The sequence below is a fragment of the Mesoplodon mirus genome (assembly GCF_964341445.2).
Source record: "Mesoplodon mirus genome assembly, chromosome: 8".
NCBI lineage: Eukaryota > Metazoa > Chordata > Mammalia > Artiodactyla > Ziphiidae > Mesoplodon > Mesoplodon mirus.
In genome coordinates, this window is record NC_138984.1 from 19,007,782 (window position 1) to 19,031,185 (window position 23,404).

A 23,404-nucleotide genomic window follows, 5' to 3' on the forward strand; every position below is an offset into this window, starting at 1 on the left:
TGCGATCGCTTGGATATACCGACCTAGTGGGCGAAGAGAGGGCGGCTTCCGATCCCAGGTTCCGTGGAGGTCAAGGACTCCGGCAGGACGTGCGATCAGATTTCCCGCCCTGAGCACGTGATCATGCCGGCTCCGCTGGTCTATTTTGCCTTCCCCAGCGTGCGCCATTCCCCCGCCCCTTCGGAGACACTCGGCCAATGGGGCCCTGGGTAGGGGCTGGGAGCGGCCCCGGTGGGCGGGGCTGCTGCGGAAGAGAGCGGCTGGAGGCAGAGGCTGAACATTCCTGTGGGCCCCAACTTGGCCAGAGGGTCCCCCGGCCGCGAGCTAGGGGCGGGCGGCGGAGACTGCGTACGTGCCCGGCGTGAGTGCGTGGCGGCGGCGCGTGCGCGAAGCGAGTGGGTGGTGTGGCCGGGTCCACGTTCGTCCCTGCCCCGCGACCCCCGCGGCTTAGCGCCCCGAGGCTCCATGACCCGAGATACCCGGGATTCCGCTCCGCGCCCCGCCCCGAGCGGCCGGTCCAGTTCTCCTGCCCCTCAGTCCCCTCAGCCTCGGCCGGCGGCCACGCATTGCCATGGTGACTGTGGGCAACTACTGTGAGGCCGAAGGACCCGCGGGTCCGGTCTGGGCGAAGGGTGGCCTCAGCCCCTGCTTTTTCTTCACGCTTGTACCCTCGACGCTGGTGGGCCTGGGGGCTCTGGCCTTGGTGCCGGCTCTTCCCTGCAAACGTCCGGAGCGGCCAGGTGGCGCTGACGCGGTGTCTTGGGCGGCCGGCCCTCGCGTAGCTCCCTACGTGCTGCAGCTGCTTCTGGCCACACTTCAGGTGGCGCTGCCCCTAGCCGGCCTGGTTGGCCGGGTGGGCGCTGCCCAGGGTGCCCCACTGCCAGGCTACCTATTGCTGGCTTCTGTACTGGGGACTGTGGCCAGCGCCTGTGGCCTGGGGCTGCTCGTGGCGGAACGGAGCCAGGCACGGCAGAAGCTAGCAATGGGCGTCTGGATCAAGTTCACGCACAGCCCGGGTCTCCTGCTCCTCTGGACTGTGGCTTTTGCAGCCGAGAACTTGGCCCTCGTGTCTTGGAACAGCCCACAATGGTGGTGGGCAAGGGCGAACTTGAGCCAGCAGGTGAGTGACCTCGTGGGGGGTGGGGAAGCGTGGGTAGCGGGTGCTGGGAAGAAAGACGGCATGTCTGGTCACACTGGCTCCATGCTTTCGAATGCCTCTAAGAAAGGGAAGAAAGGAGGGGCCAGCGCTGCTGGGAGCTGATAGCCAGCTGGTGGGGAGTGGCTGTGCTGAGTCACTGTGGATTTTTTTTAAAGCCTATTAGATGCTGGGCCCTTGAGGAGGACCTGGGTGTGTGCCCTACCCCAGTCCCTAGATGTGTTATAAGTAGTAACAATGGGATTCTGGCCCTCGTTGACAGTCTCCCCACATATGTTTAATTCTAGGTTCAGTTTAGCCTGTGGGTGCTGCGGTATGTGGTCTCTGGAGGGCTTTTTGTCCTGGGGCTCTGGGCCCCTGGACTTCGTCCCCAGTCTTACACCTTGCGGGTCAATGAAGAGGATCAAGATGTAGACAGGAGCCAGGTACACCTCAGTTTCTGAAATGTCGGATCTATCTTAATTCCATTCTCTGTCATTATTTCTTCCCACCATAAAAACCCATTTCTTTCCTAAATCTCCGTTTGTGCCCTGTTAGCTTTTCTGACCCCATCAGGGATTGCTTGTTGGTCTGTTACCGTTACCGGGGAGCTGTAATCCCGTACATTTTCCCTAGGGGCTTTCTGGCTAGTGCACTTCATTTTGATTTCTGAGCTTCCCTCCCTTACGCGTTTCACCATCCTAGGTTCAGTCAACAGAGGGGCCACCACGGTCTACCTGGCAAGACCTTGGCAGGAAACTCCGCCTACTGAGTGGCTACCTGTGGCCTCGGGGGAGTCCAGCTCTGCAGTTTGTTGTGCTCACCTGCCTGGGGCTCATGGGGCTGGACCGGGGACTGAACGTGTTGGTCCCCATCTTCTATAGAGACATAGGTGAGGGGGAGAAGGGTTGTCAGCTCAGCACTCTGGTCTTTCATTGGCCTGGTTGGTGCAGGGGACTAGCCTAGGGAAGTGGGACCGAGTTGAGAGCTGGGTGGTCAGAAAGAGGCTGTGGCGGATTCCTGGGGCAGTTTCTTCTGAAGAGGGTTCTAGGGTCCATAAGTGGGCTCGGACTCGTTTTCTCCATAGTGAACTTGCTGACCCAGAAGGCACCTTGGAGCTCCTTGGTCTGGACTGTCATCATCTATGTCTTCCTCAAGTTCCTCCAAGGGGGTGGCACCGGCAGTACAGGTATGAGGGACCCTGCTCTCACCTTGGTTGGTATTGGCCCCTCTCCCTTCTCCCACAGGCGTCCCTCCCCCAGGCCCCTTGGTGCTCTCAGACCTTTCACATCTTGCTGCTGGGATGATGTCATTAGGCTTCTCAGCCCTACCAAGGCCTCCCCTGGCTTCCCCCAGGCTTCGTGAGCAACCTGCGCACGTTCCTGTGGATCCGGGTGCAGCAGTTCACCTCTCGGCAGGTGGAGCTGCGCCTCTTCTCCCACCTGCACGAGCTCTCGCTGCGCTGGCACCTGGGGCGCCGCACGGGGGAGGTGCTGCGGATCGTGGACCGGGGCACATCCAGCGTCACGGGGCTGCTCAGGTGCCAAGCCAATGGAAAGGAAGTGTGGGAGGGCGGGTCTGGAGAAGCAGGGGTGGAGGGGCTGTCAGGAGAACCGACCCAGCTTGAGGAGCTGCTTCTCTGTCCTCTTTTTTTTTTTTTAATTGTAAAATTAATGTACACGTGCTCTCGTAATAATTCAAATAAAGAAGACAGAGAGCTAGTATCTTTTGAATTCCGCTCACTTCTCCAGAGGTTCTCATTCCATTCAGTACGTTGAGTTCTGTTTTTTTTGCGTTGTTTTACATATATACATGCAGACTCACAGAACTAATGTGGTATCGTGGAGGTTTTTCCTAAAATGAATGGTGTCATGACGTAGATGTCATTCTCAGAACGGTCCTATTATCAAAACGTTAGGGAGATGTATTCTAACCCACACATGAAGATCTTCCTCATTCATTATAATTGATCCAGAGCATTCTATAATTTGGGCATCCTATGGTTTACTTTGCCATCTACCTCTTAAGGGGCATTTAGCTTGATTCCAATCTGTTGCTGTTGAAAACAAAACACTACGCTGAAACCCCCCAGGGAGAGTTGCTGGCTCCGAGCCCTTAAACCTTTCTTCGTTGCTTGACTTTACCTCCTAGCTACCTGGTGTTCAACATCATCCCCACGCTGGCCGACATCATCATTGGCATCATCTACTTCAGCATGTTCTTCAACGCCTGGTTTGGCCTCATTGTGTTCCTGTGCATGAGTCTTTACCTCGGTGAGCGCTGCTTGGTGAAACCACCTCCCTGAGCTATCCATGGACTCCCTTGGGCATGAGCCCTGCCCCCACTCAGGTGACCCAGCTTTGGGAGGTTGTGGATCAGTGGACCCGCATAGCCTCCTGCTGCTCCCCAATGTGACGGGTGAGCCTCCTCCGCTGAGGGAACCTCAGCTCACCCGGGGTGGAGGGAGGGCTGGGGAAGGGCATCCTGGTCACATTAGGTGCCCGCTGTGGATGCGAGTCAAGGACGAACCTCATTTTTGTAACAGGATGCAGCTTGCGTTCATTTGTTCACCACAACCATTTTCACACAGGCTTTATGCAGCCTGCAATGAGGTCTTGGACACAGCCCCTTCCCTCGGGGAGCTTAAGACTCCCTCCCCTTTGGAATCTGGGTGCCTGGGCTGTAGCACAGGGTTAGTGTGCATGTGACCGGCAGCAGACATGCACATGGTCTCCGCTGCTGGGAGTGATGTCTTGCTCTCTTCGTCTCCCTCTCCCTCCTCCTGTCACTCTCTAGCCCTGACCATTGTGGTCACTGAGTGGAGAACGAAGTTTCGACGTGCTATGAACACACAGGAGAATGCTACCCGGGCACGGGCTGTGGACTCTTTGCTAAACTTTGAGACGGTAACAGAGGCCTTGGTGGCGGTGTTGTGAGGCTCGGAGACGTGGAAGAGTGTGCCTGGGACCATCGGGGCTGATGAGCAGCTGGGGGGTGCGAGGTGTGCTGTTTGCAGTTGGGGAGGAGGGATGGGGAATTGAGCTGAAAGCTGTGGCCATGTGGAACAGCGGTGGTTTGAATTCATCAGGTGAAGTATTACAATGCGGAGGGTTATGAAGTGGAACGCTATCGCGAGGCCATCATCAAATATCAGGTGAGGATGCCAGTTTGAGGCCTCCTGAGAGCAACAGCCTGGCCTTGTGGAATTACCAGGACAGAGAGGAGTAAAATGGGGGCTGTGAGGTTGAAGGTGCCCAGGGCCAGGTTGGGATTTGGTGACTGTCAGCATGTATGTGATATTCCTTCCTCTCATGTCATGGCCCCAGGGTTTGGAGTGGAAGTCAAGTGCTTCACTGGTTTTACTAAATCAGACCCAGAACCTGGTGATTGGACTTGGACTCCTCTCTGGCTCCCTGCTTTGTGCATATTTTGTCAGTGAGCAGAAGCTACAGGTGAGGGAATTGTGCTGGGCCTGGGGATGAGGGGACCGGGATCTTTGTTTAGGCCACCAGGTTCCTGGGTGGGAAGCAGGCAGGGTGAGAGCCCGCAGGCCTGCTGTGACTCTGTCCTCTTCCCTTGATGTCCACAGGTTGGGGACTTTGTGCTGTTTGGCACTTACATCATCCAGCTGTACATGCCCCTCAACTGGTTTGGCACCTACTACAGGTAACCTGACCCTGGCCCTCACCTGTTCAGGGTGCACCATTATTTCTCCAGCTCCTCAGAGGAGCTCCAGCCAGCATTCTTCTTGCAGGATGATCCAGACCAACTTCATTGACATGGAGAACATGTTTGACCTGCTAAAAGAGGAGAAAGAAGTGAGTGAGGAGACAGGAGCCGGGTTTGTGGGGAGCGGGAGCCTGCGTGGCGTTCTTTGTGTCTGGAGAATACCAGGCCTGTAATGGCACACGTTGGTGGCACTCTCCCAGGTGAAGGACCTTCCTGGAGCAGGGCCCCTTCACTTTCAGAGGGGCCAGATTGAGTTTGAGAATGTGCACTTCAGCTACACCGATGGGTGAGCCCCTCCCCTTTCACTGTCCCCCAGCCCCCTTTTCCGGTGTCCATTTACACACTGCCTTCCTGCCCCTCCTCCCTGCTTCTCAGCCCACCACTACCTGGGAAGAGAGCCTGAGCAAGAGAGGGGCAGGGCCCAGTAGTGGCTCTAGTGTTGGAGGGGGCCCCTGGCAGTGCAGCAGGCCTGCTAAGCATGCCCATCCTTCTTTGCAGGCGGGAAACGCTGCAGGATGTGTCCTTCACCGTGATGCCTGGACAGACACTGGCCCTGGTAAGAGGAGACCCAGCCAGCTGGCCCAGACTCCTTGAGCTTCCCTTATTCGAGTGCCCGTGGTAGCTTGGGACCAAGGCTGTGGAGTTAGCCCTGTCATGCCAGGTTACTGGAGTGAATGTAGCAGCCTCCATGGACATTGGTGGCCTCTTGGAGAGAAAGACTGAAAAGCCGATGGGCCTTAGAATGTTTTCCCTTTGTTTCTCATGCAACAGGTGGGCCCATCAGGAGCAGGGAAGAGCACAATTTTGCGCCTGCTGTTTCGCTTCTATGACATCAGCTCTGGCTGCATCCGAATAGATGGGCAGAACATTTCACAGGTAAGGATGCTTGGGGAGAAGACTGTAATTTAGGGGCCTGTGTGTGAAAGGATGGCAGGTGCTGGGCATCCAGGGAGTGGAGGAGGAGCTGTCACCCCTGCAGAAAGTTGGGCCAGGACACCTCAGCCTTTCTAGCAGCAGATGACCTACATAAGGAAAGTAGTCATGAGAATGAGTGGTATAGTGCTGTATGAGGCACAAAGATCTGCAGCAGCCCAGGGAAGCAGGGAGAGAAAGTGTATTTTCTCTTTATCGATGGGGAAACAGACTCAGAGAGGTTAAGTGATTTGCCCGCACAGCTAGGGTTTGGGGAGGTGGAGGCAGGATTCTCATGCAGGGCCTCTCATCCCATCTGCTTCCCACCATTCCATCCTACCTTCCAGGCCTGAGTGGGTCTCACAGGCCAGAGCATGTGGTCTTTTGGCCCCAGGTGACCCAGGTCTCTCTCCGGTCTCACATTGGAGTCGTGCCCCAGGACACTGTCCTCTTCAATGACACCATTGCCAACAATATCCGCTACGGCCGCATCACAGCTGGGAACGATGAGGTGAAGGCTGCGGCTCAAGCTGCAGGCATCCATGACACCATTATGGCTTTCCCTGAAGGTGAGCCTCCCCTGCAGAGTCCCCCTCCTGCCCAGTTCAGTCCCGTTACTCCCTCTGACCTCGGTTCCACCTCTTCCTTGCCCATCTGGTCACAGAAAACAAGTTGATTACTGCGACTTGAGGGAGGTGGGCAATTTCCACAGGGTACGATACACAGGTGGGTGAGCGGGGACTGAAGCTGAGCGGTGGGGAGAAGCAGCGTGTCGCCATCGCTCGCACCATTCTCAAGGCTCCAGACATCGTTCTGCTGGACGAGGTGAGGGCCCTGAGTGCCTTCTCCCCTCCTTCCTCCCCGACCCGTGCCCCAGCCATTCCTGCTGGGCACCGTCTCCATCTGGGAAAGCTAGCACAGATCCATGTTTCACAGAAACACCTTGCAGTTTTCAAGCGCAAAACAGGTTCTTTTTGATTCCTGAGGCTTTGGCCAGCAGCTTGCATCCTCTTCCCACTGGGGTTTTGGGTGGCAGGGGCAGTTTTACCCAGTCCCTCTCTGTAGGCAACATCTGCGCTGGATACACCTAATGAGAGGGCCATCCAGGCTTCTCTGGCCAAAGTCTGCGCCAACCGCACCACCATTGTGGTGGCACACAGGTACGGGACGGGCAGCAGGCAGCGGGGCCCACACTGGTGGTGTGGTAGGTGACTGATCTCTGACCTCTCAGGCTCTCCACTGTGGTTAGTGCTGACCAGATCCTCGTCGTCAAGGATGGCTGCATTGTGGAGAGAGGACGGTAAGGGACACAGCAGGATGAACAGGGAAGGGCCTCTGAATTGAGGGCCCCAGGAAAAGGTTGTGGAATCCCAGGGCTTTCTGGAAGGATCTCCCTCGCCAGTTCCGTCATCTCATAGACTAGTGGCGAGGACTCTTGGGGTAAAACTGATAGTTGGTTGGGACTTATGTTTTTCTCCTTGCCCCAGGCACGAGGCTCTGTTGTCCCGAGGCGGGGTGTATGCTGACATGTGGCAGCTGCAGCAGCAGGGACAAGAAGTCTCTGAAGACACCAAGCCCCAGACTAAGGCATGGTGACAAAAGTATCCTTCCCTCCCAAAGGATAACTGAGGGAAATAACCCTCTTCCCTGCCGTATTTCATCCTGGTCTTGGTGCTAGCTATAGTGAAGGAAAGGAGCCTTTCAAAAAAGCACTTTTGGGGGAATAAAAGTGTGGACTGTGCTGGGATCACTGTGACTTTCTGGTGTGGGGGATTGCAGCGGGCCTCCACCCTTAGATCAGGTGAGCATTCTTGACAGGACTCTTCTGTTCTTGGTTGGAGAGGAGAAAGAAACACACCGCTTTGGTGTCTTACTGACTGCCAAGATTCTTTATTCTTTCTAGCACCCCCCCAGCCCCCTACATGTGGGGGGAGCCCCAGTATACGGGGGATGTCAAGATGCAGGGGGCCATGTGGGGTCTGGCCAGGGCCCAGCCAGGCAACAGTTCAGAGCTGTTCTCTCCCATGCAGCTGGAGAGGCCAGCAGAGCCATCTGTAGGCTCAGCTCCACAAGCTGCTTCTCCTGATGCTCCCCGTAGGCGGCCTCCACGTTACTCCTCCTCATCTTCACTCTAGGCTGCGCCGGGCCTCCGCTCCCTGTGGACCCGAGAGATGCGAGGGCCACAGTCCTCCTCAGCTGAGCCTCCCTCCCCAAGCCCAGGGCCCTAGCACAGGCTGCAGTTGGACGGCTTCAAGCTGCGGCTCTGAGCCTGGAGCGAGGAGAGGGGGAGGAGAGGAAGACAGGGTTCGACATCAAGGAAATGAGGGGGACAGTCCTCACTGCAGAGCTCAGCATGGGCTGGAGTCATATTGAAAACACAAGGATAACCACCGTTCCAAAACTCTGCTACTTGGAAGAGCACCCCCCAACCCCCCGTAAACTCCTTACTTCCTCCCAGCGCAGGGCCTGTCTCTACCCCGTCCTCATACCTGCCGTTGTCGGTATTCTGCCTCGCTGGCTGATAGTGCTTGTGCTAAAGCTAAGTCTTCTTCCTCCTGAGAACTGGGAGGGAGGAACAGCTTAAGCTGGATGACAGTATCTAAAATGTGAGCATCTCATCTGTTAGGCATCACTGTGCTGAGCACTTCTGAGCATTATCTCAATTTTCATAGGTAGGGTTCTATAAGGTATTAGTACTGTCCCCATTTTATAGAGGGCATTAAGACTAATGGGTTAAAGAACTTGTCAGAGGTCATATACTGTAGTTCAAAAGCTTAATTTTGAGCCCAAGTTCCTAACAGTTATCCTGCATTGGATGAGAGTGGTCCCACCTACCTCCCTCCAAACTGAGGCCTTGCCCACGTCCCACCCTCTTTCACCAGAGAGAAGGTACCTTGGGACCTGGGGCTTGGTCTCTGCCAGGGACAGTTCCAGGGCTCGTTGCAGAGCCTCATCCTCACTCTGCAAAAGGAAAAATAAGACCAGTTGCCTTGGACTTTACTCTCTGTGGGTTTGCTTCTGTCCATCTGACCTCTGCCCAACTCACCAAGCCATTTTGCAGAGCAATCACTGGAGAGGCTGTCCGGGATGGAGACTGAGTTGTGGCTCTATGGCAGACATTCAAGAGGCTGAGGTCAGAGATGTGAAGGGAAAAAAGGAAGAGGAGAAACAGGCAGGCCTACCTGCTGGCAGAGGGAGATGAAGCCAAGGTCTGGTTTGGGCTGGGGATGGTCTTTGTAGAAGCTGCTAGGCTTTGTGCTCTGGAGATGGCAGCCAGTCTGTAGGGAAGAGACACTCTTGGCATGCCTCCAGGCACGGTCAGCTTGCATGTTCCTCCCTGGCCTGACCAAGGAAGTCTGGAGGGGACCTCCTCCACAAGGTCTGGAAGACATGCACTTCAAAAGGAAATAAGACTCCCTAGCCAAAGGGGACAGGTTGACGCTTCCCAACTATAATGACAGAGGTTGAGTCAGTTTCAAAAGGATGGGATGGTCCCAAAGGCAAGTAGGGGACTTGGTTGCAATTACCCTGCCCTACTTGTGGGGTGCCCCTCCCCAGAGCAATCATGGTCCAGTGGGTGACGGTGCTTGATGCAGAAGTTTCGGCCACAGTGGTCGCAGGTCAGTTTCATCATTTCCCGCTGCCGGCAGCCAGAGCGTTCACACTTATTGGTGAAGATCTGAGGTGGAGTACGGAGGATTGTCTCTGCTGAGACTCTGAGCCCCCTTCAACCCCATCCTAACAGTTGTACAGACTTCCAGGCATCTGTAGTCCCAGGTGACCATGGTTAACCCCTCCAACGCTTACCTTACGTTTCTGCTGAGCTGGATCAGAGCGGCAGTCTCCGTCAATGTGTTCCCCAACAGCACGGTCAGGGGGCTCCCCTCTGGCCACAGGAACAGGCACATTACAGAGTGGGCATACAGGTACCTGGATATCCTACAGTCAGGGAGCAGGGTTCGGTGTGTGGCCTACTCCCAAACCAGCCAAATCTCTGGTCCTGAAAGAACCTGGACATCCCCCCATAAACGCAAAAGGAAGCAATGTTCCCAGCACTGAGCCTCAGAAAGACAGTAAAAGAGAGGAAATGGGACGCAGAGGGCTTCCAGAGATTCTGCATGCCATCCTCCATCCGCCCCCTTTCACCCTCAGACCGCCCCCTCACCTTTTGGTAAGCAGATCCACAGTGATGCTGGGCGTAGGCCACGTGGTCTGCGCAAAAGATGCCCGAGCAGGCGTCGCACTTGAGCGGCAGAAAATCTGCAGGAAGTGGGTTGGACTGCAGGTCCAGGGGGACCTCGACCTCGTTCCCGCTCACTCAGGGGAACGAAAACGCCGCCGTACTCGCAGTGAACTGCACCCCTGACCTAGCCCACTACCTCCTAAGCCCCGCCCCAACCTCGAGCCCCGCCCCCCATTGGGCACTTCCAGCCCGGGAGCCCGCCCTTCCCGCCACTTGCACTTCCAAGCCCGTCTCCGCCCCGGCCCCGCCTCCCGCCTGCTCCGCCCCTCACCCCCTCACCCAAGCGCTGACAGCTCGGCTCCGAACAGTGAGCCCCAAGGTCCGGAAACTCCATCGCCGGACCGGACGGGGCCTGCTGGGAGAGGAAGCGATGCTGAGCTCCTCTAGGGTTCCCGCTCCGGGTCCAAACCGCGACCCCGCACTCTGGGGGGACTCGCTGTCCCGCCCCTTCCTCCCCACTGCCCAGCCCGGGTTACCGGAGCGTCAGCGCCTCCCGGCCCGCAGCTCCCACTCCTCCCCTGGCGCGCGCGGGCGCGCTGACGTCGTCGCGCAGGGCGGGCACGTCCCGCGCAGTCCCCGGGGGGCGGGGGAGCGTCCCGGAAGAGCCGAGCCCCGCCCCTCCAGTTGCGTGAGGCTGGGAGCTGCGTGGTTTCCCTTGGGCGCGGGCCTACCTCCACGAAGGGCGAAAGGGCCGGCGAAGGCAAGGACCGATGACATCTTGGAGGGGTGGGGTGGTTTGGGGTCTTACACAATTGGGTCCTTCGTCCGCTTCTCACTCTACACTCTCCCATTAGCCGTTTCGTTCGCAGCCACTGCTGTACTTACTCTCCTTGTTTCTGTGAAATACACATTTCTCTTCAGGGCTGTAGCTCCTCCAAGTTTAGCTTCCATGTCCTTTTGTAAGACTTCTCTGACCCTCCTCAGTTTGAGCTAAGCGCCTCTCTTTTGTGGTCTCCCTGGTTCTGTTTTAGCACTCTATCATCTTATTGTAATCAGCCGTTCCCTCACTCCCCTGCCTACCCCTGCCGCACATAAATATACTGGTAAGTCAGGGACCACGTCTGCCTTGCTTTGTGTTAGGTGGGCCCCAGCACCCAGCTCAGTGCCTGTGGTTTTCAGACCTCAGTGTGAATCCAAATCACCTACAGAGCTGCTTTAAAATGCAGATTCCTGAGCCCCCAGGGCTTCTGATTTAGTAGGAAGTATAGGAGAGAATTCTGACAGATTATCCATGTACTACACTTTGAAAAACACATGCCTAGAATATGCTGAATGCTTATTAAATATTTCTTGAATGAAGCTAGAGAGTCACTGGATTGATGTCCTGCTTTACCTTAGGGAGCCCCAGGTTGAGACCTTCCGTTTCAGCACATTTTGTTTCTCACATGCCTCTCTGGCCCCTCATGCGTGGGCTTGGTTGCACTCTTATTTTCCCAAAAGTTTGGGCATGGGGACAAGTAAACAGGTGAAATAAACTTAGAGTTGAACAGTGTCCTCCAAAATGGAGACAGAACCAGGCTACAGCTGGAAATGAGGAGCCAGCCTTCTCCAACTTTTGGCTCTGTTTCCCTCTGTGTCTGCTTCTTACAACCTTACAGCTCTAAGGCTAGTGAAAATTAAAACCATTTTTTCCTGGTTCCTCAAGCAGAAGGCCTAATTTCAGCTCTGACTGGGCTGATTGCCTTGACTTGGATTATCTGCCAAATCCTGACCTATGGCCCAGGGGCCAGGGTATGTGTTGTTCTGGTGGGCCAGGCCTGAGTCTCATGTTTGGGGGAAGTGAGTCAGCTTCACCTAGAGTGAAAATCACCAAGCTGGCTTGGACAGTCATTCCAGAAAACCCAAGAGAGTCCATTCAGTTCCTTCCTTCCTTCCTTCAACATACTGAGTGTCCTCCCACGTGCCTGTCACGGTATGATACATGCATAGACTAGGATCTACCAGGTAATACGGCAGTGCATTTCAGGTACACCCATTCTGGAGTTGACAAGTGTTATTCAAGCCAAAACCTGAAGGGTGAGTAGATGTTGGCTAGGTGAAGACCAAGGGAGAAAGGAGTGGGGTGGAAGGAGATGGTATTCCAGACAGAGGAAACAGCAAGGACAAAAACCTGGAGATAAGAGGGAACAAGATCTTTTAGATGAGCTTTTTAAAAGCTTATAGCATCGGGATCTTAGAGTGTAAGAGACAGCTTAGCAGAAGATAAAGCTGGAGAGTTAGCTGGGTTCAAATCTCAGGTCATGGGGCTTCCCTGGTGGCGCAGTGGTTGAGAGTCCACCTGCTGATGCAGGGGACATGGGTTCGTGCCCCGGTCTGGGAAGATCCCACATGCCGCAGAGCGGCTAGGCCCGTGAGCCATGGCCACTGAGCCTGCGCGTCCGGAAGCCTGTGCTCCGCAACGGGAGAGGCCACAACAGTGAGAGGCCCGCGTACCGCAAAAAAAAAAAAAAAAAAAAAAAACTCAGGTCATGGAGGCCACATTAGTGTTGAGAATTTTAACATGAACGTAATAGGAAACTGTAGATAGCTTTAAGCAGAAGAGTAACATGATCCAATTTGTATTTTGGGAAAGTCACTCTGACTTCAGAGTGGGGAACAGATTGGAAGAAAGGAGACTAGGTAGAAGGCTGTTGCTATAATAGAGACAAGAGATATGGCGTGAACTAGGGATGATGCTTAGAATTAATGAAATCTCAGTATAGAGGTTAGATATGAGATAGAAATTTTAAAATAAGTAACTTTCCAATATATCACTGAAAGAATAAAATGGTAAAAAAAAAAAAGAGAGAGAGAAAGAAATTCTGTTCCCAGAGCAGCCATAAAGTACACAGAACAAATTTTTTTTTTTTTTGCACATGCCATGCGGCTTGTGGGATCTTAGTTCCCCAACCAGGGATTGAACCCGGGTCCTCAGCAGTGAGAGCACTGATTCCTAACCACTGGACCACCAGGAAATTCCCTCAGAGAAAAAATTGTGACTTTATCTGTGGGAAACACCTCGACCTACCTCTATGCAGAAGTTCAGCCCAACATTCAGTGAGTGTATGGAACACCTTTGGCCAATCTTGCAGGGAAATTTTGTCAGCTCCTTCCCTCAACCCATCCTCACACCCTGGGGTAGGCCCTGGGCAGCCATGTTTCTGCCAAAGATGATTGGTCTGAGAGTGGTCATCTGACCCACACTGGGTAACTAAGTTTGTGTTTCCCAAAAGCATAACCTGAGACAAGGATTTGGGTGCAGATAATTCATGTAGGAGGTAATCCTAGCCAGAGTAAGAGAGCAGGAAGGAGGGAGACAGGGAAGGAAGGAAAACTAATAAAGTGTGTTATGAACTGGTTACTACTGTGGTTCCCAATTCCACTGGGAGCCCTAGGAGGAAGCATGTAAAATACACTTCAGAATCATCCTTCTAAAGGACAGGAGGCTGGGCTGACTCCTGTCTTCTGTAAGTTGGGGGTTTCTCCTGGGAGTGGTAAGTCCCCCATGTCCACCTTGCACAGCCAACCCGTACCTGTGTGCAAGCTGATTGAGCTAGGAGGGGCTTTGGGAAAAGCCCTGAGGCAGAAATACTGAAGCTGGCTCAGCTTGGAGGTGGGAAGGCATCATAGGAGCTGTCCACAGCGACAGCTGAAGCCCAAGATGTGCCAAGCAGACGAGGCACAGGGCACCAGGAGCATCTGCTATATTTGGCCAATCGGATTCTTTCCTGGGAATTTGGAATCGAGGCCAAAAAAATCAGTGTTCATAAGACCATTGGATCTGTAACATACAAGCTATGGGCTTGCCATCTGCCATACTACCATACTGTCATACTGACTGAGGGACAGGAAGAGATTGTTATCTGCAATACTATGACTGATGGGACACAGCCCCATAAAAAGAGATTGATTTTGTAGCTTACACACATGGGTTTAAATCATATCATTACCTCTTTTGCCCCCTCCTAAAGTCTACACCACCACCCCCAACAAAACTGTGGCTAACTGCCTTTATTTCATTAGTTTCACTTTGTCCCTTTTAAGATAGTTATAAGTTATCCCATTAGATTCACTATATGTCCCAAGGCTTTGTCAGACTCTTATCACACCCGAAGTCAGGCTATTGACATGCAGGAGACTCTTGATCCGGGTATGCACCTAAGCGTCCTCTGCCATAGGGATTCAGCTTTTGGCCTAGGCCCTTCAGAAAGGACAGTTGTTGAAGAACTTGCTATTTGTGAGTTCCAAGACTCCATATCTGTGGAATCCAGCATCAGTTCTGTTAGATTTAAACATATGAAATTGCTAATAGTTGACTTTTTTTTTTAATTTACAAAAACAGCAATTTCATATGGTTTAATCTAAGCAGCACATGTCACAGGCAAGAACTGTTGTACCTCTGACCTTCAATCTAATCCTCACCCTGCTGGGTTTTGGAGCCCAGATATGAAGACAAACAGGCACTGTCTGGGAATATGGTTTAAAGTCCACACACCTTAAAATCAGATGTGTCAAATGTCTATGTACCTTAGCACTTCAAACTTGCACCATTTTCTACTAACAATGTATAAGGAGAGGGTATTGGGTAGGATATAGGTTAAGCTGCCATAACAGTGACTCAGAAACAGTGGCATAAACAAGAAATAATTCTTGCTTATGTAATTATCCAGGGCTGGCTGGTATGATAGCACCTGTCGGGGACTTGGACATCTCCTATTTTGTTGCTTCACCATCATTAAGGTGTTGCCTTTGTCTACGTGGTACCAAATGAGTCCTTGTTCTAGGCAGCAGAATGAGGGAGAAGAAAAAGAAGGCATCCCCTCCACCCTCCACCCGCCCCACCTCCACCATTCAATGACCTTGAATTTGCATACATCACTTCTGTGAACATTGTATAGACCAGCTATCATTGTATAAATCATTAACTTAGTCACACGATCCTACCCAACTCCAGGGAAGCTGGGAAATGTAGTCTTTAGCTGGGTGGCTATGTGTCCAGATAAAATTCCAATTATTATGTCAGTGAAGGAGAACAGATATTGTAAGGCATGTCTCTTAGCTCGGGGGGTTGGAGCATGAGAACAACAGGACCAAGCACCACCTGGTCAGTCTTCAATTGTAGCCCACTCTACCCAATAGCCATTCCCCAGCTCCCTCCTTGAGGACAAAACTCTGATTTTAATCATCTTTTTCCAAGTAGTTGTTTTTTGCATAGGTCCCTTTGCAGCTCCCAGGAAGAGTCTTAAATGGTCTAAGTCAATGTTTTTCAAACTTTTTAACCATTACTCTCAATGGGAAATACATTTTATAACCCAACACACACACACGCAAACACACACATACATGCCTGATACTTGACCTTATTTTTTTAAAATTAATTTATCTATTATTTATTTTTGGCTGTGTTGGGTCTTTGTTGCTGGGCTCAGGCTTTCTTTAGTTGTGGCAAGCGGGGGCTACCCTTCTTGTGGTGCACGAGCTTCTCATTGTGGTGGCTTCTCTTGTTGCGGAGCACAGGCTCTAGGAGCAAGGGCTTCAGTAGTTGTGGTTTGCGGGCTCTAGAGCACAGGCTCAGTAGTTGTGGCGCATGGGCTTAATTGCTCCGCAGCAAGTGGGATCTTCATGGACCAGGGCTCCAACCTGTGTACCCTGCATTGGCAGGCGGATTCTTAACCTCTGCGCCACCAGGGAATTGACATTATTATTATTTTTTAAAATAAATTTATAGTTTGTTTATTTATTTATTTATGGCTGCATTGGGTCTTCGTTGCTGCACGCAGGCTTTCTCTAGTTGCGGTGAGCAGGGGCTACTCTTCGTTGTGGTGCGCAGCTTCTCATTGCGGTGGCTTCTCTTGTTGCACAGCACGGGCTCTAGGCACACAGGCTTCAGTAGTTGTAGCACGCAGGCTCAGTAGTTGTCGCTCACGTGCTCTAGAGCGCAGGCTCAGTAGTTGTGGCGCACGGGCTTAGTTGCTCCGCGGCATGTGGGATCTTCCCGTACCAGGACTTGAACCTGTATCCCCTGCATTGGCAGGCGGATTCTTAACCACTGCGTCACCAGGGAAGCCCAACCTTATTATTTTTGATACACTTTGATATTCTATTTTATTTTTTTAAAATGCTAGTTGCCATACACTACATTGATTTCCATCCACCATCCCATTAAGGGGCTACAACCTTCAGTTTGGGAAAAAACCCAAATTCTCTAAGCCAACAAAACTTCCCCTTTGTTGAGGCATGTAAAACAATTTGTATCTGAAAGAAAAATTTATCCCAAACTTTAAAGAAGACAAAAATGGGGAATTCTCTGGCAGTCCAGTGGTCAGGACTCTGGGCTTTCACTGCCGAGGGCCCAAACTAAGATCCCACAAGCCACGTGGCCAAAAATAAATAAATAAATTAGAGCTAAAAAGATAAAGACTTTTAAAAAATAAAGAAGACAAAAAATGATGATCATTCTTTTTTTAATATAATGCTAGAGTTTTCCTAATAATCCAACTTAACCTTCACGTGATACTCCTGGGAATATAACTGTTGTCACAGTATATTTGATTAACAATCCACTACTGATAAAAGCACAGAGGTTGGGCTTCCCTGGTGGCGCAGTGGTTAAGAATCTGCCTGCCAATGCAGGGGACACGGGTTCGAGCCCTGCTCTGGGAAGATCCCACATGCCACGGAGCAACTAAGCCCGTGAGCCACAACTACTGAGCCTGCACGTCTAGAGCCCATGCTCCACAACAAGAGAAGCCACGACAATGAGAAGCCCGCACACCGCAATGAAGAGTAGGCCCCGCTTGCTGCAACTAGAGAAAGCCTGCGCACAGAAACGAAGACCCAACACAGCCAAAAATAAATAAATACATTTATTTAAAAAGAAAAAAAAAAAAGCACAGAGGTTACAGTTCTGTAACATTAACCTGTAGAAATTGATAAGGTGTTGTTCTTGTATAGCCTTGAAGAAACATTAACCTAAAAGTTGTTATTATTTATTTATTTATTTATTTATTATTATTATTATTATTTTTTTTGCAGTACGTGGGCCTCTCACTGTTGTGTCCTCTCCTGTTGCGGAGCACAGGCTCCAGAAGCGCAGGCTCAGCGGCCATGGCTCACAGGCCCAGCCTCTCCGAGGCATGTGGAATCTTCCCGGACCGGGGCACGAACCCGTGTCCTCTGCGTTGGCAGGTGGACTCTCAACCACTGTGCCTCCAGGGAAGCCCTAAAAGTTGTTATTTTTTAGCCCTGTGGAATGTTAATCAGTTTAGTATCTAACCTAGTAATTTTTTTCATTCTGATATGTATACATTTTTTTCCTGAAAAAGACTCAGAGAACCAATTTTTTGTATTCTTTATCAGTTCCCTCATGAATGATTTATATGTGCATATAGTCTATTTGGATGAGAATTTATAATATTTCTGCTCTGGACATTACCTGTGACATCTAGCACTCAGGCAGCTATTTTGTGACCATGAGTGGAGCCAAGCAGAGCCAACATGCTGAAGATGGCAGAGAAGAAAGATGGAAAAGATCCAGGGTCACTGATAAATTAACCAACTGGGGATACCACATCTGGCTTCTTGTTATGTAAGAGAGTAAATGTCCTTGTTAGCAATGTTTTCTACATTTTGCAACCCAAAGCTTCCTTTGTGATATACCTGTTGTGGCAGCTCACCTTAATAAAAGTGAACATTTGATTCACCCAGATGGAACTTTTTGCTGGTGTATCATCAACATATGATGGTGGCTCTGGTGGTAGCAGTGGAATGATCACTGAGTTTCCCAATCAACTTTAGAGATCCTCCCCTCACAGCTCTGGAAAGACTCCTGATACAGTGATATTATATTCTATACATTAATATTCTGTTTACTTGTTTTTATCTTTATTTATTTATTTTTGTTTACTTGCTTTTTAATTTTAAATTACTTCCAAGGCTTTATAAATCCTTTTAATATACAGCTGTCTGATTTTAAATATTTTTTTCATGTTAAACTATAATCATTTCATTTTAAGAATTTTATTTATTCATTTTTTTCCTCTCTACATTCATGGCTTTAGAGTGGTAGGCTTCCAATTTTTTGGAACCTTGTGTGGAACAGACTAAACAAAGAGAAACACTGCCTCTTTCCCCGCTCCCACTCCACAAATGCTCAGATAACCAAAAGCTTAGAGAACCCTAAAAATAAAATCTTGGAAGTTCTCTCTTGAGCATAAGCCAGAATGTTTTAACTGTCAGAGACCCCAAAGACCACAAGAGAGAACGAAGCCCTCACAGTTTCCCTTGTCTCAGGCAAAACTTTTCCTGACTGATGGGTTATAGTCCAGATTAAGCTATGCATGCTGATCAGCAGCCTAGGAGCTTCCCAAGATTTAAAAGGATGATGAACAGACCAAAGCCACTACCTCCTGCTCCATAGTGTGGATGTAGGTTCCTTGCTTCCGAATAAAGGAGAACGTTGAGAGAAATCCAGTAACACTTTCCACGTTGAACAAGCTGTGTCAGAAGATATCAACTAGCAATTGAGCATTGCTTAAGTCTCTTTTATTGTAGACCAACAAAGCACACGCAGACCTGCTAAGCAGCTTTGTGCTTCAGCTGTGGGAAGCTGAGCTGCAGGCTCCCACAGGAAAAGGAGAAATGGTCTCCTCTACAAATCAGCAGGTGCAGTCACGGCCAGACACCTCTTATCTCAGCTTCAGCAGGTTTAAAGCAGACAAGGTCAACGTGAGGATGCCAGCAAGGGTGTCTCGGGCCCAATTCTACTCAAATATTAGTTTAATGATATCTGTTTAGTTTAGTGGTTTTCCTCCTCCTCAAATGACTCTTAGAGAAACAGTGCATACTGAAAGGGAAAGAAAAACCGTTTTGCTAACTGTCCTGTCCTACTATTACTCATCTCTTAGTTTATTTAATCCCCCATGAAAACCTTTTGAAGTGGATATTATGTATTCCCCTTTTGAAGATAAGAAAAGTGAGATTGAGAGAGATGAAGTTACTTGCTTTTGGAGATGGGATCTGGACCCAGGTTTGTGCATTGCCTTAAGTCCCATGTTCTTTCATTATACAACATTGCCTCCCCCAAATCGACTCTATAACCTCCTCAGCAACTGAAAAGAAGAATCTTAAGCGGTGGTTTTCTCAGAGTGTGGAAAATCCCAAATCTCTCCATGGGTTATCAATAATCAAACACCCTTTCAGAGCAAGGTACTATTTAAATATCTAAATATTACTATTTAAATAACCAGGTGTGGAAGCTCTTTGATTGGAACTGACTTCAGACCCCAGGAAATCAGAAGACCAGCATGGCCTGCCTTCACTGAGGTCTGCCTTGCTTTCTCAGGTACGTGACATACAATCTTTGTGACAATATTCAGTCACTTTTCCTGAGGTGCCCTAACTCTCCTGTGGATTAATTATAGACCTAGTTTAGGCGCATAGTTCAAACTCATATGATTTTATAGGTTACACAGTGATTTCACATGTATCTGATTCAACCCACTAAATATTGACCAAGTCTTATCAGATGTTATACTAGGCCCTGGGCATAGAGGTGAATAACTTATGGCCTCTACCCCGTAGTTGTTCAATGTCCAGAGGGGGAAGGGGATAGTGGGGGAGAGGGTGCTACTGGCATCTAATGGGTAGAGGCCAAGGATGATGCAGCTAAACATTCGACAATGAACAGGACAGCCCCTATCACCACCAACAAATAATTATCTGGCTCAAGGGGCTTCCCTGGTGGTGCAGTGGCTAAGAATCTGCCTGCCAACACAGGGGATACGGACGGGTTCGAGCCCTGGTCCGTGAAGATCCCACATGCCACAGAGCAACTAAGCCCGTGGGCCAAAACTACTGAGCCTGTGCTCTAGAGCCCACGAGCCACAACTACTGAAGCCCACATGCCACAACTACTGAAGCCTGCACACCTAGAGCCCGTGCTCCTCAACAAGAGAAGCCACTGCAATGAGAAGCCCTCACACTTTGGGCAAGCCATTTTACCTCACTAAGCCTCAGTTTCCTCATCTGTAAAATGGGGAAGGGGTCCTACATCCAAGCATGATGGTGAAGATTACAAAAATGATACATGTAAAGCACTTAGATCTACGACTAACATATACTAAATAATCTAACATATGTGTATTGTTGGTTGTTTAACTGTGTATATTATTCATTATTGCTAAATTTGTTCATTTTCCATGTGTTGATACATTGTCTTTATTTTTTATAATGGGTAGATTGCCAGTCCAAATTCTTGAATGTAATTTCCAGATAAGCTTGGTGTCGTGGTTTTAAAATATGTCCACGAGGGAATTCCCTGGTGGTCTAGTGTTTAGAACTAGTGGTTTCACTGCCATGACCCGGGTTCAATTCCTGGTCATGGAAGTAAGATCCACAAGCGGTGCAGCCAAAAAAAAAGTCCACAAAATTTTTTCTACTTTTCCCTTAAAGAGCTTGGGCTGGACTCAGTGACTTGCTTCTAATGTATAGAATACGGTGGAAGTGATAGAGTGTCACTTTTGACACTAGGTCATAAAAACCACTATGGCTTTCTTCTTGCTCTCTCTTGGACCCCTTGCTCTAGGGAAGGAAGCTGTCATGTCGTGATGACACTCAAGCAGCCGTAGGAAGAGGTCAGTGTGATAAGGAACTAAGGCCTCTCGTCAACAGCTATCTATCCATATACACATACACCTCTGTACTCTGTACTCCGTACACCATACTCATAAGAAGATTCTACGTGATATGTGGAAAAACAGCAGTATACTGAAGGAGCACTAGGAGAGAAGGTCTGGTATGGGGGGCGGGGTGGGTGACGTGCAACATCAGGAAAGCCTTCGAAAATGGAACGTGGTCTGAAGTACATCTTAAAAGACAAGTGAAATGTTTAGCAACTGGAGGGATGAGGGGTGTGGGCGTAGAGCAGGGGTGGAGGAGGGCAGTGCAGCTGAGCCAGGGAAGGAATCTGTCTGGGGTTGATGCTGTAGTGTAAAGACCAAGACAGGGCAAGGGCAGATCACAGAAGGCTTCTTTTTTTTTTCTTCATAAATTAATTGAAAATTTTTTTTTTTTTTTGCGGTACGCGGGCCTCTCACTGTTGTGGCCTCTCCTGTTGCTGAGCACAGGCTCCGGACACTCAGGCTCAGCGACCATGGCTCACGGGCCCAGCCCTCTGCGGCATGTGGGATCCTCCCGGACCGGGGCACAAACCCGTGTCCCCTGCATCGGCAGGCGGACTCTCAACCACTGCGCCACCAGGGAAGCCCTGAAATTATTTTTTAAAATATTTTTTTGGTTGCGTCGGGTTTTAGTTGTGGCGTGCGAACTCTTAGTTGCGGCATGCACGTGGGATCTAGTTCCCAGACCAGGGATCAAAACTGGGCCCCCTGCATTGGGAGCACAGAGTCTTACCCACTGAGCCACCAGGGAAGTCCCTCAGAAGGCTTGTTAACCATATCAGGGAGCTTGAATGATACCTTGTAGGAGGAGAGCCTTGATTACTATTAAATAGCAGAAAGCTCATCCAATTTGTATTTTTAACTTATTTAGCTACTTTTTTGGGCATAAATTTCAGTGGGGGACAAGAGTGTGGGCAGGGAAACTGTTGCATTGGGCCAGGTGAGAGATGAGGAGGTTGTGAATCAGGGCTGTGAGGGGGGTGAATCAAGAAATAATTAGGACATCCAATTAGCAGCAACTTGGGATTGACTGGGTGTGGGATGAGAGAAAAGCAGGCCTTCAGAGCTGGTGGTGATGACACGCATGATAGTAAATACAGAAAAAGCCTATCTGTGTAGGGGAGTAGCGGGGTGGAATGCAGAGTGGAAAGAGCATGGGTTCAGTTTTTGTTATGCTGAATAGAAGGTGCTCGTGGGACATTCAAGTGGAGATGCTCAGTCGGAAGTTCTGGGAAAGGAGCTAAGATTTAGAAGTCATCAGCATATGAGTGGAAACTGAATGGGTGAACAAGTGAAATTGCCCAGGCAGACTGCAAGGAAAAAGTGAGCCAGCGATAGACCCAGTGAAAAACCAACATTTAAGGGAGCAGGAGGAGGAAGTCCAAGAGACTTTAGTTGGACATGAAAAGAAAAACAACATGGTGATATACTGTCCTTGCATGATGGAAAATTATTATAGTCTCTGTCCTTGATCCTTGTACTTTTAAAGATCATTTAAATCTGTTTGCAATATCCCTGACCAGAAAAACAAATTCTGCCTACACTATTATTAATCAAACTCTTCTCAAAGATTTAATTTCTGGGGCTTCCCTGGTGGCGCAGTGGTTGAGAGTCCGCCTGCCGATGCAGGGCACACGGGTTCGTGCCCCGGTCCGGGAAGATCCCACATGCCGCGGAGCGGCTAGGCCCGTGAGCCATGGCTGCTGAGCTTGCGCGTCCGGAGCCTGTGCTCCGCAATGGGAGAGGCCACAACAGTGAGAGGCCCGCGTATTACAAAAAAAAAAAAGATTTAATTTCTGCCCTTTGCAGTACTACAGATAACCCTGCAAAGTTTGATGGCAGCTAATGTGACTTACTTCAGCATTCCCTTCTTGGCCTGAACATTGTTACTTCACAGTTCCCCATATGCTCCACGTGATGACATTTTCAGCCTTCATCTCTGGTGATCCTCTTCTGGGCACTCTGCTATTTGCCAACTTGTCCACAAGCATAGCAAGCCATCCTCTGGAAGTAATCTAACTTGTGCACAGTATACTCTAGGTATTATATTCTTTCCAGTAATGCAGCCTAAAATTAAGTTTAGGAGCAGCAACATTACACTATTAGCTGTTTGAATGTATAGTTAACTAAAGTGCACTGCCCTCCCCCTGCAAACATAAACATGCAACCAACCCTTTTCCCCCCAGCCTGTACTTCGTTTTTTCTTTAGCCTAACTGTAGGTTTCACATTTCTGCTCATTTTTCTTTCACTCATATGAAAAGCTTTCTTCTTGTCTCTTTCATCATGGGGCAGGAAATAGCCAGGACACCTGATAATAAAAAGTTGTAGACAAACGTATAGCAACCATCAGACCAAAGCAAGTGTCAAGAATGGACTCTCGGGCTTCCCTGGTGGCGCAGTGGTTGAGAGTCCATCTGCCGATGCGGGGGACACGGGTTCGTGCCCCCGCCCGGGAAGATCCCACATGCCGCGGAGCGGCTGGGCCCGTGAGCCATGGCCGCTGAGCCTGCGCATCCGGAGCCTGTGCTCCGCAATGGGAGAAGCCACAACAGTTAGAGGCCCGCGTACCGCCAAAAAAAAAAAAAAAAAAAGAGAGAGAGAATGGACTCTCACGGAACTCCAAACATATGGTTAATGTTTTGACCCAACTACAGGCTTCTGGCTCTATCTTCAAGCTGCAAGTTTAACAAGGAAGTAGTTTATGGGTGGGGCAGACGGCAGCCATT

At 50.3% G+C, this 23,404-nt stretch overlaps 2 protein-coding genes across 3 annotated transcripts; one reads left to right on the plus strand and one right to left on the minus strand.

Moving 5' to 3' along the window:
• Window positions 1-295: 295 nt before the first annotated feature.
• ABCB6 (ATP binding cassette subfamily B member 6 (LAN blood group)) lies at window positions 296-7,539 on the plus strand. The gene is made up of 19 exons (XM_082629905.1): window positions 296-1,120; window positions 1,444-1,581; window positions 1,841-2,027; window positions 2,223-2,324; window positions 2,492-2,675; window positions 3,287-3,408; window positions 3,932-4,041; window positions 4,224-4,289; window positions 4,462-4,587; window positions 4,725-4,801; window positions 4,890-4,953; window positions 5,065-5,150; window positions 5,363-5,420; window positions 5,636-5,740; window positions 6,171-6,345; window positions 6,489-6,601; window positions 6,842-6,936; window positions 7,008-7,076; window positions 7,264-7,539. Exons 1-19 carry the CDS (start codon window positions 572-574, stop codon window positions 7,370-7,372), a joined length of 2,535 nt encoding a protein of 844 aa, XP_082486031.1. The 5' UTR covers window positions 296-571; the 3' UTR covers window positions 7,373-7,539.
• Window positions 7,540-7,637: 98 nt separating this feature from the next.
• On the minus strand, window positions 7,638-10,543 carry ZFAND2B (zinc finger AN1-type containing 2B). 2 transcript variants are annotated; one of them, XM_082629914.1, is made up of 10 exons: window positions 10,496-10,543; window positions 10,299-10,371; window positions 9,942-10,036; window positions 9,584-9,715; window positions 9,304-9,455; window positions 8,959-9,054; window positions 8,823-8,883; window positions 8,670-8,737; window positions 8,266-8,338; window positions 7,638-8,045 (listed from the first exon to the last, which is right to left on the minus strand). In XM_082629914.1, exons 2-10 carry the CDS (start codon window positions 10,351-10,353, stop codon window positions 8,001-8,003), a joined length of 777 nt encoding a protein of 258 aa, XP_082486040.1. In that variant the 5' UTR covers window positions 10,354-10,371; window positions 10,496-10,543; the 3' UTR covers window positions 7,638-8,000. The 2 variants fall into 2 exon arrangements, with proteins under 2 accessions (XP_082486040.1, XP_082486041.1); XM_082629915.1 differs by having other exon boundaries at window positions 10,299-10,374; window positions 10,496-10,536.
• Window positions 10,544-23,404: the final 12,861 nt, after the last annotated feature.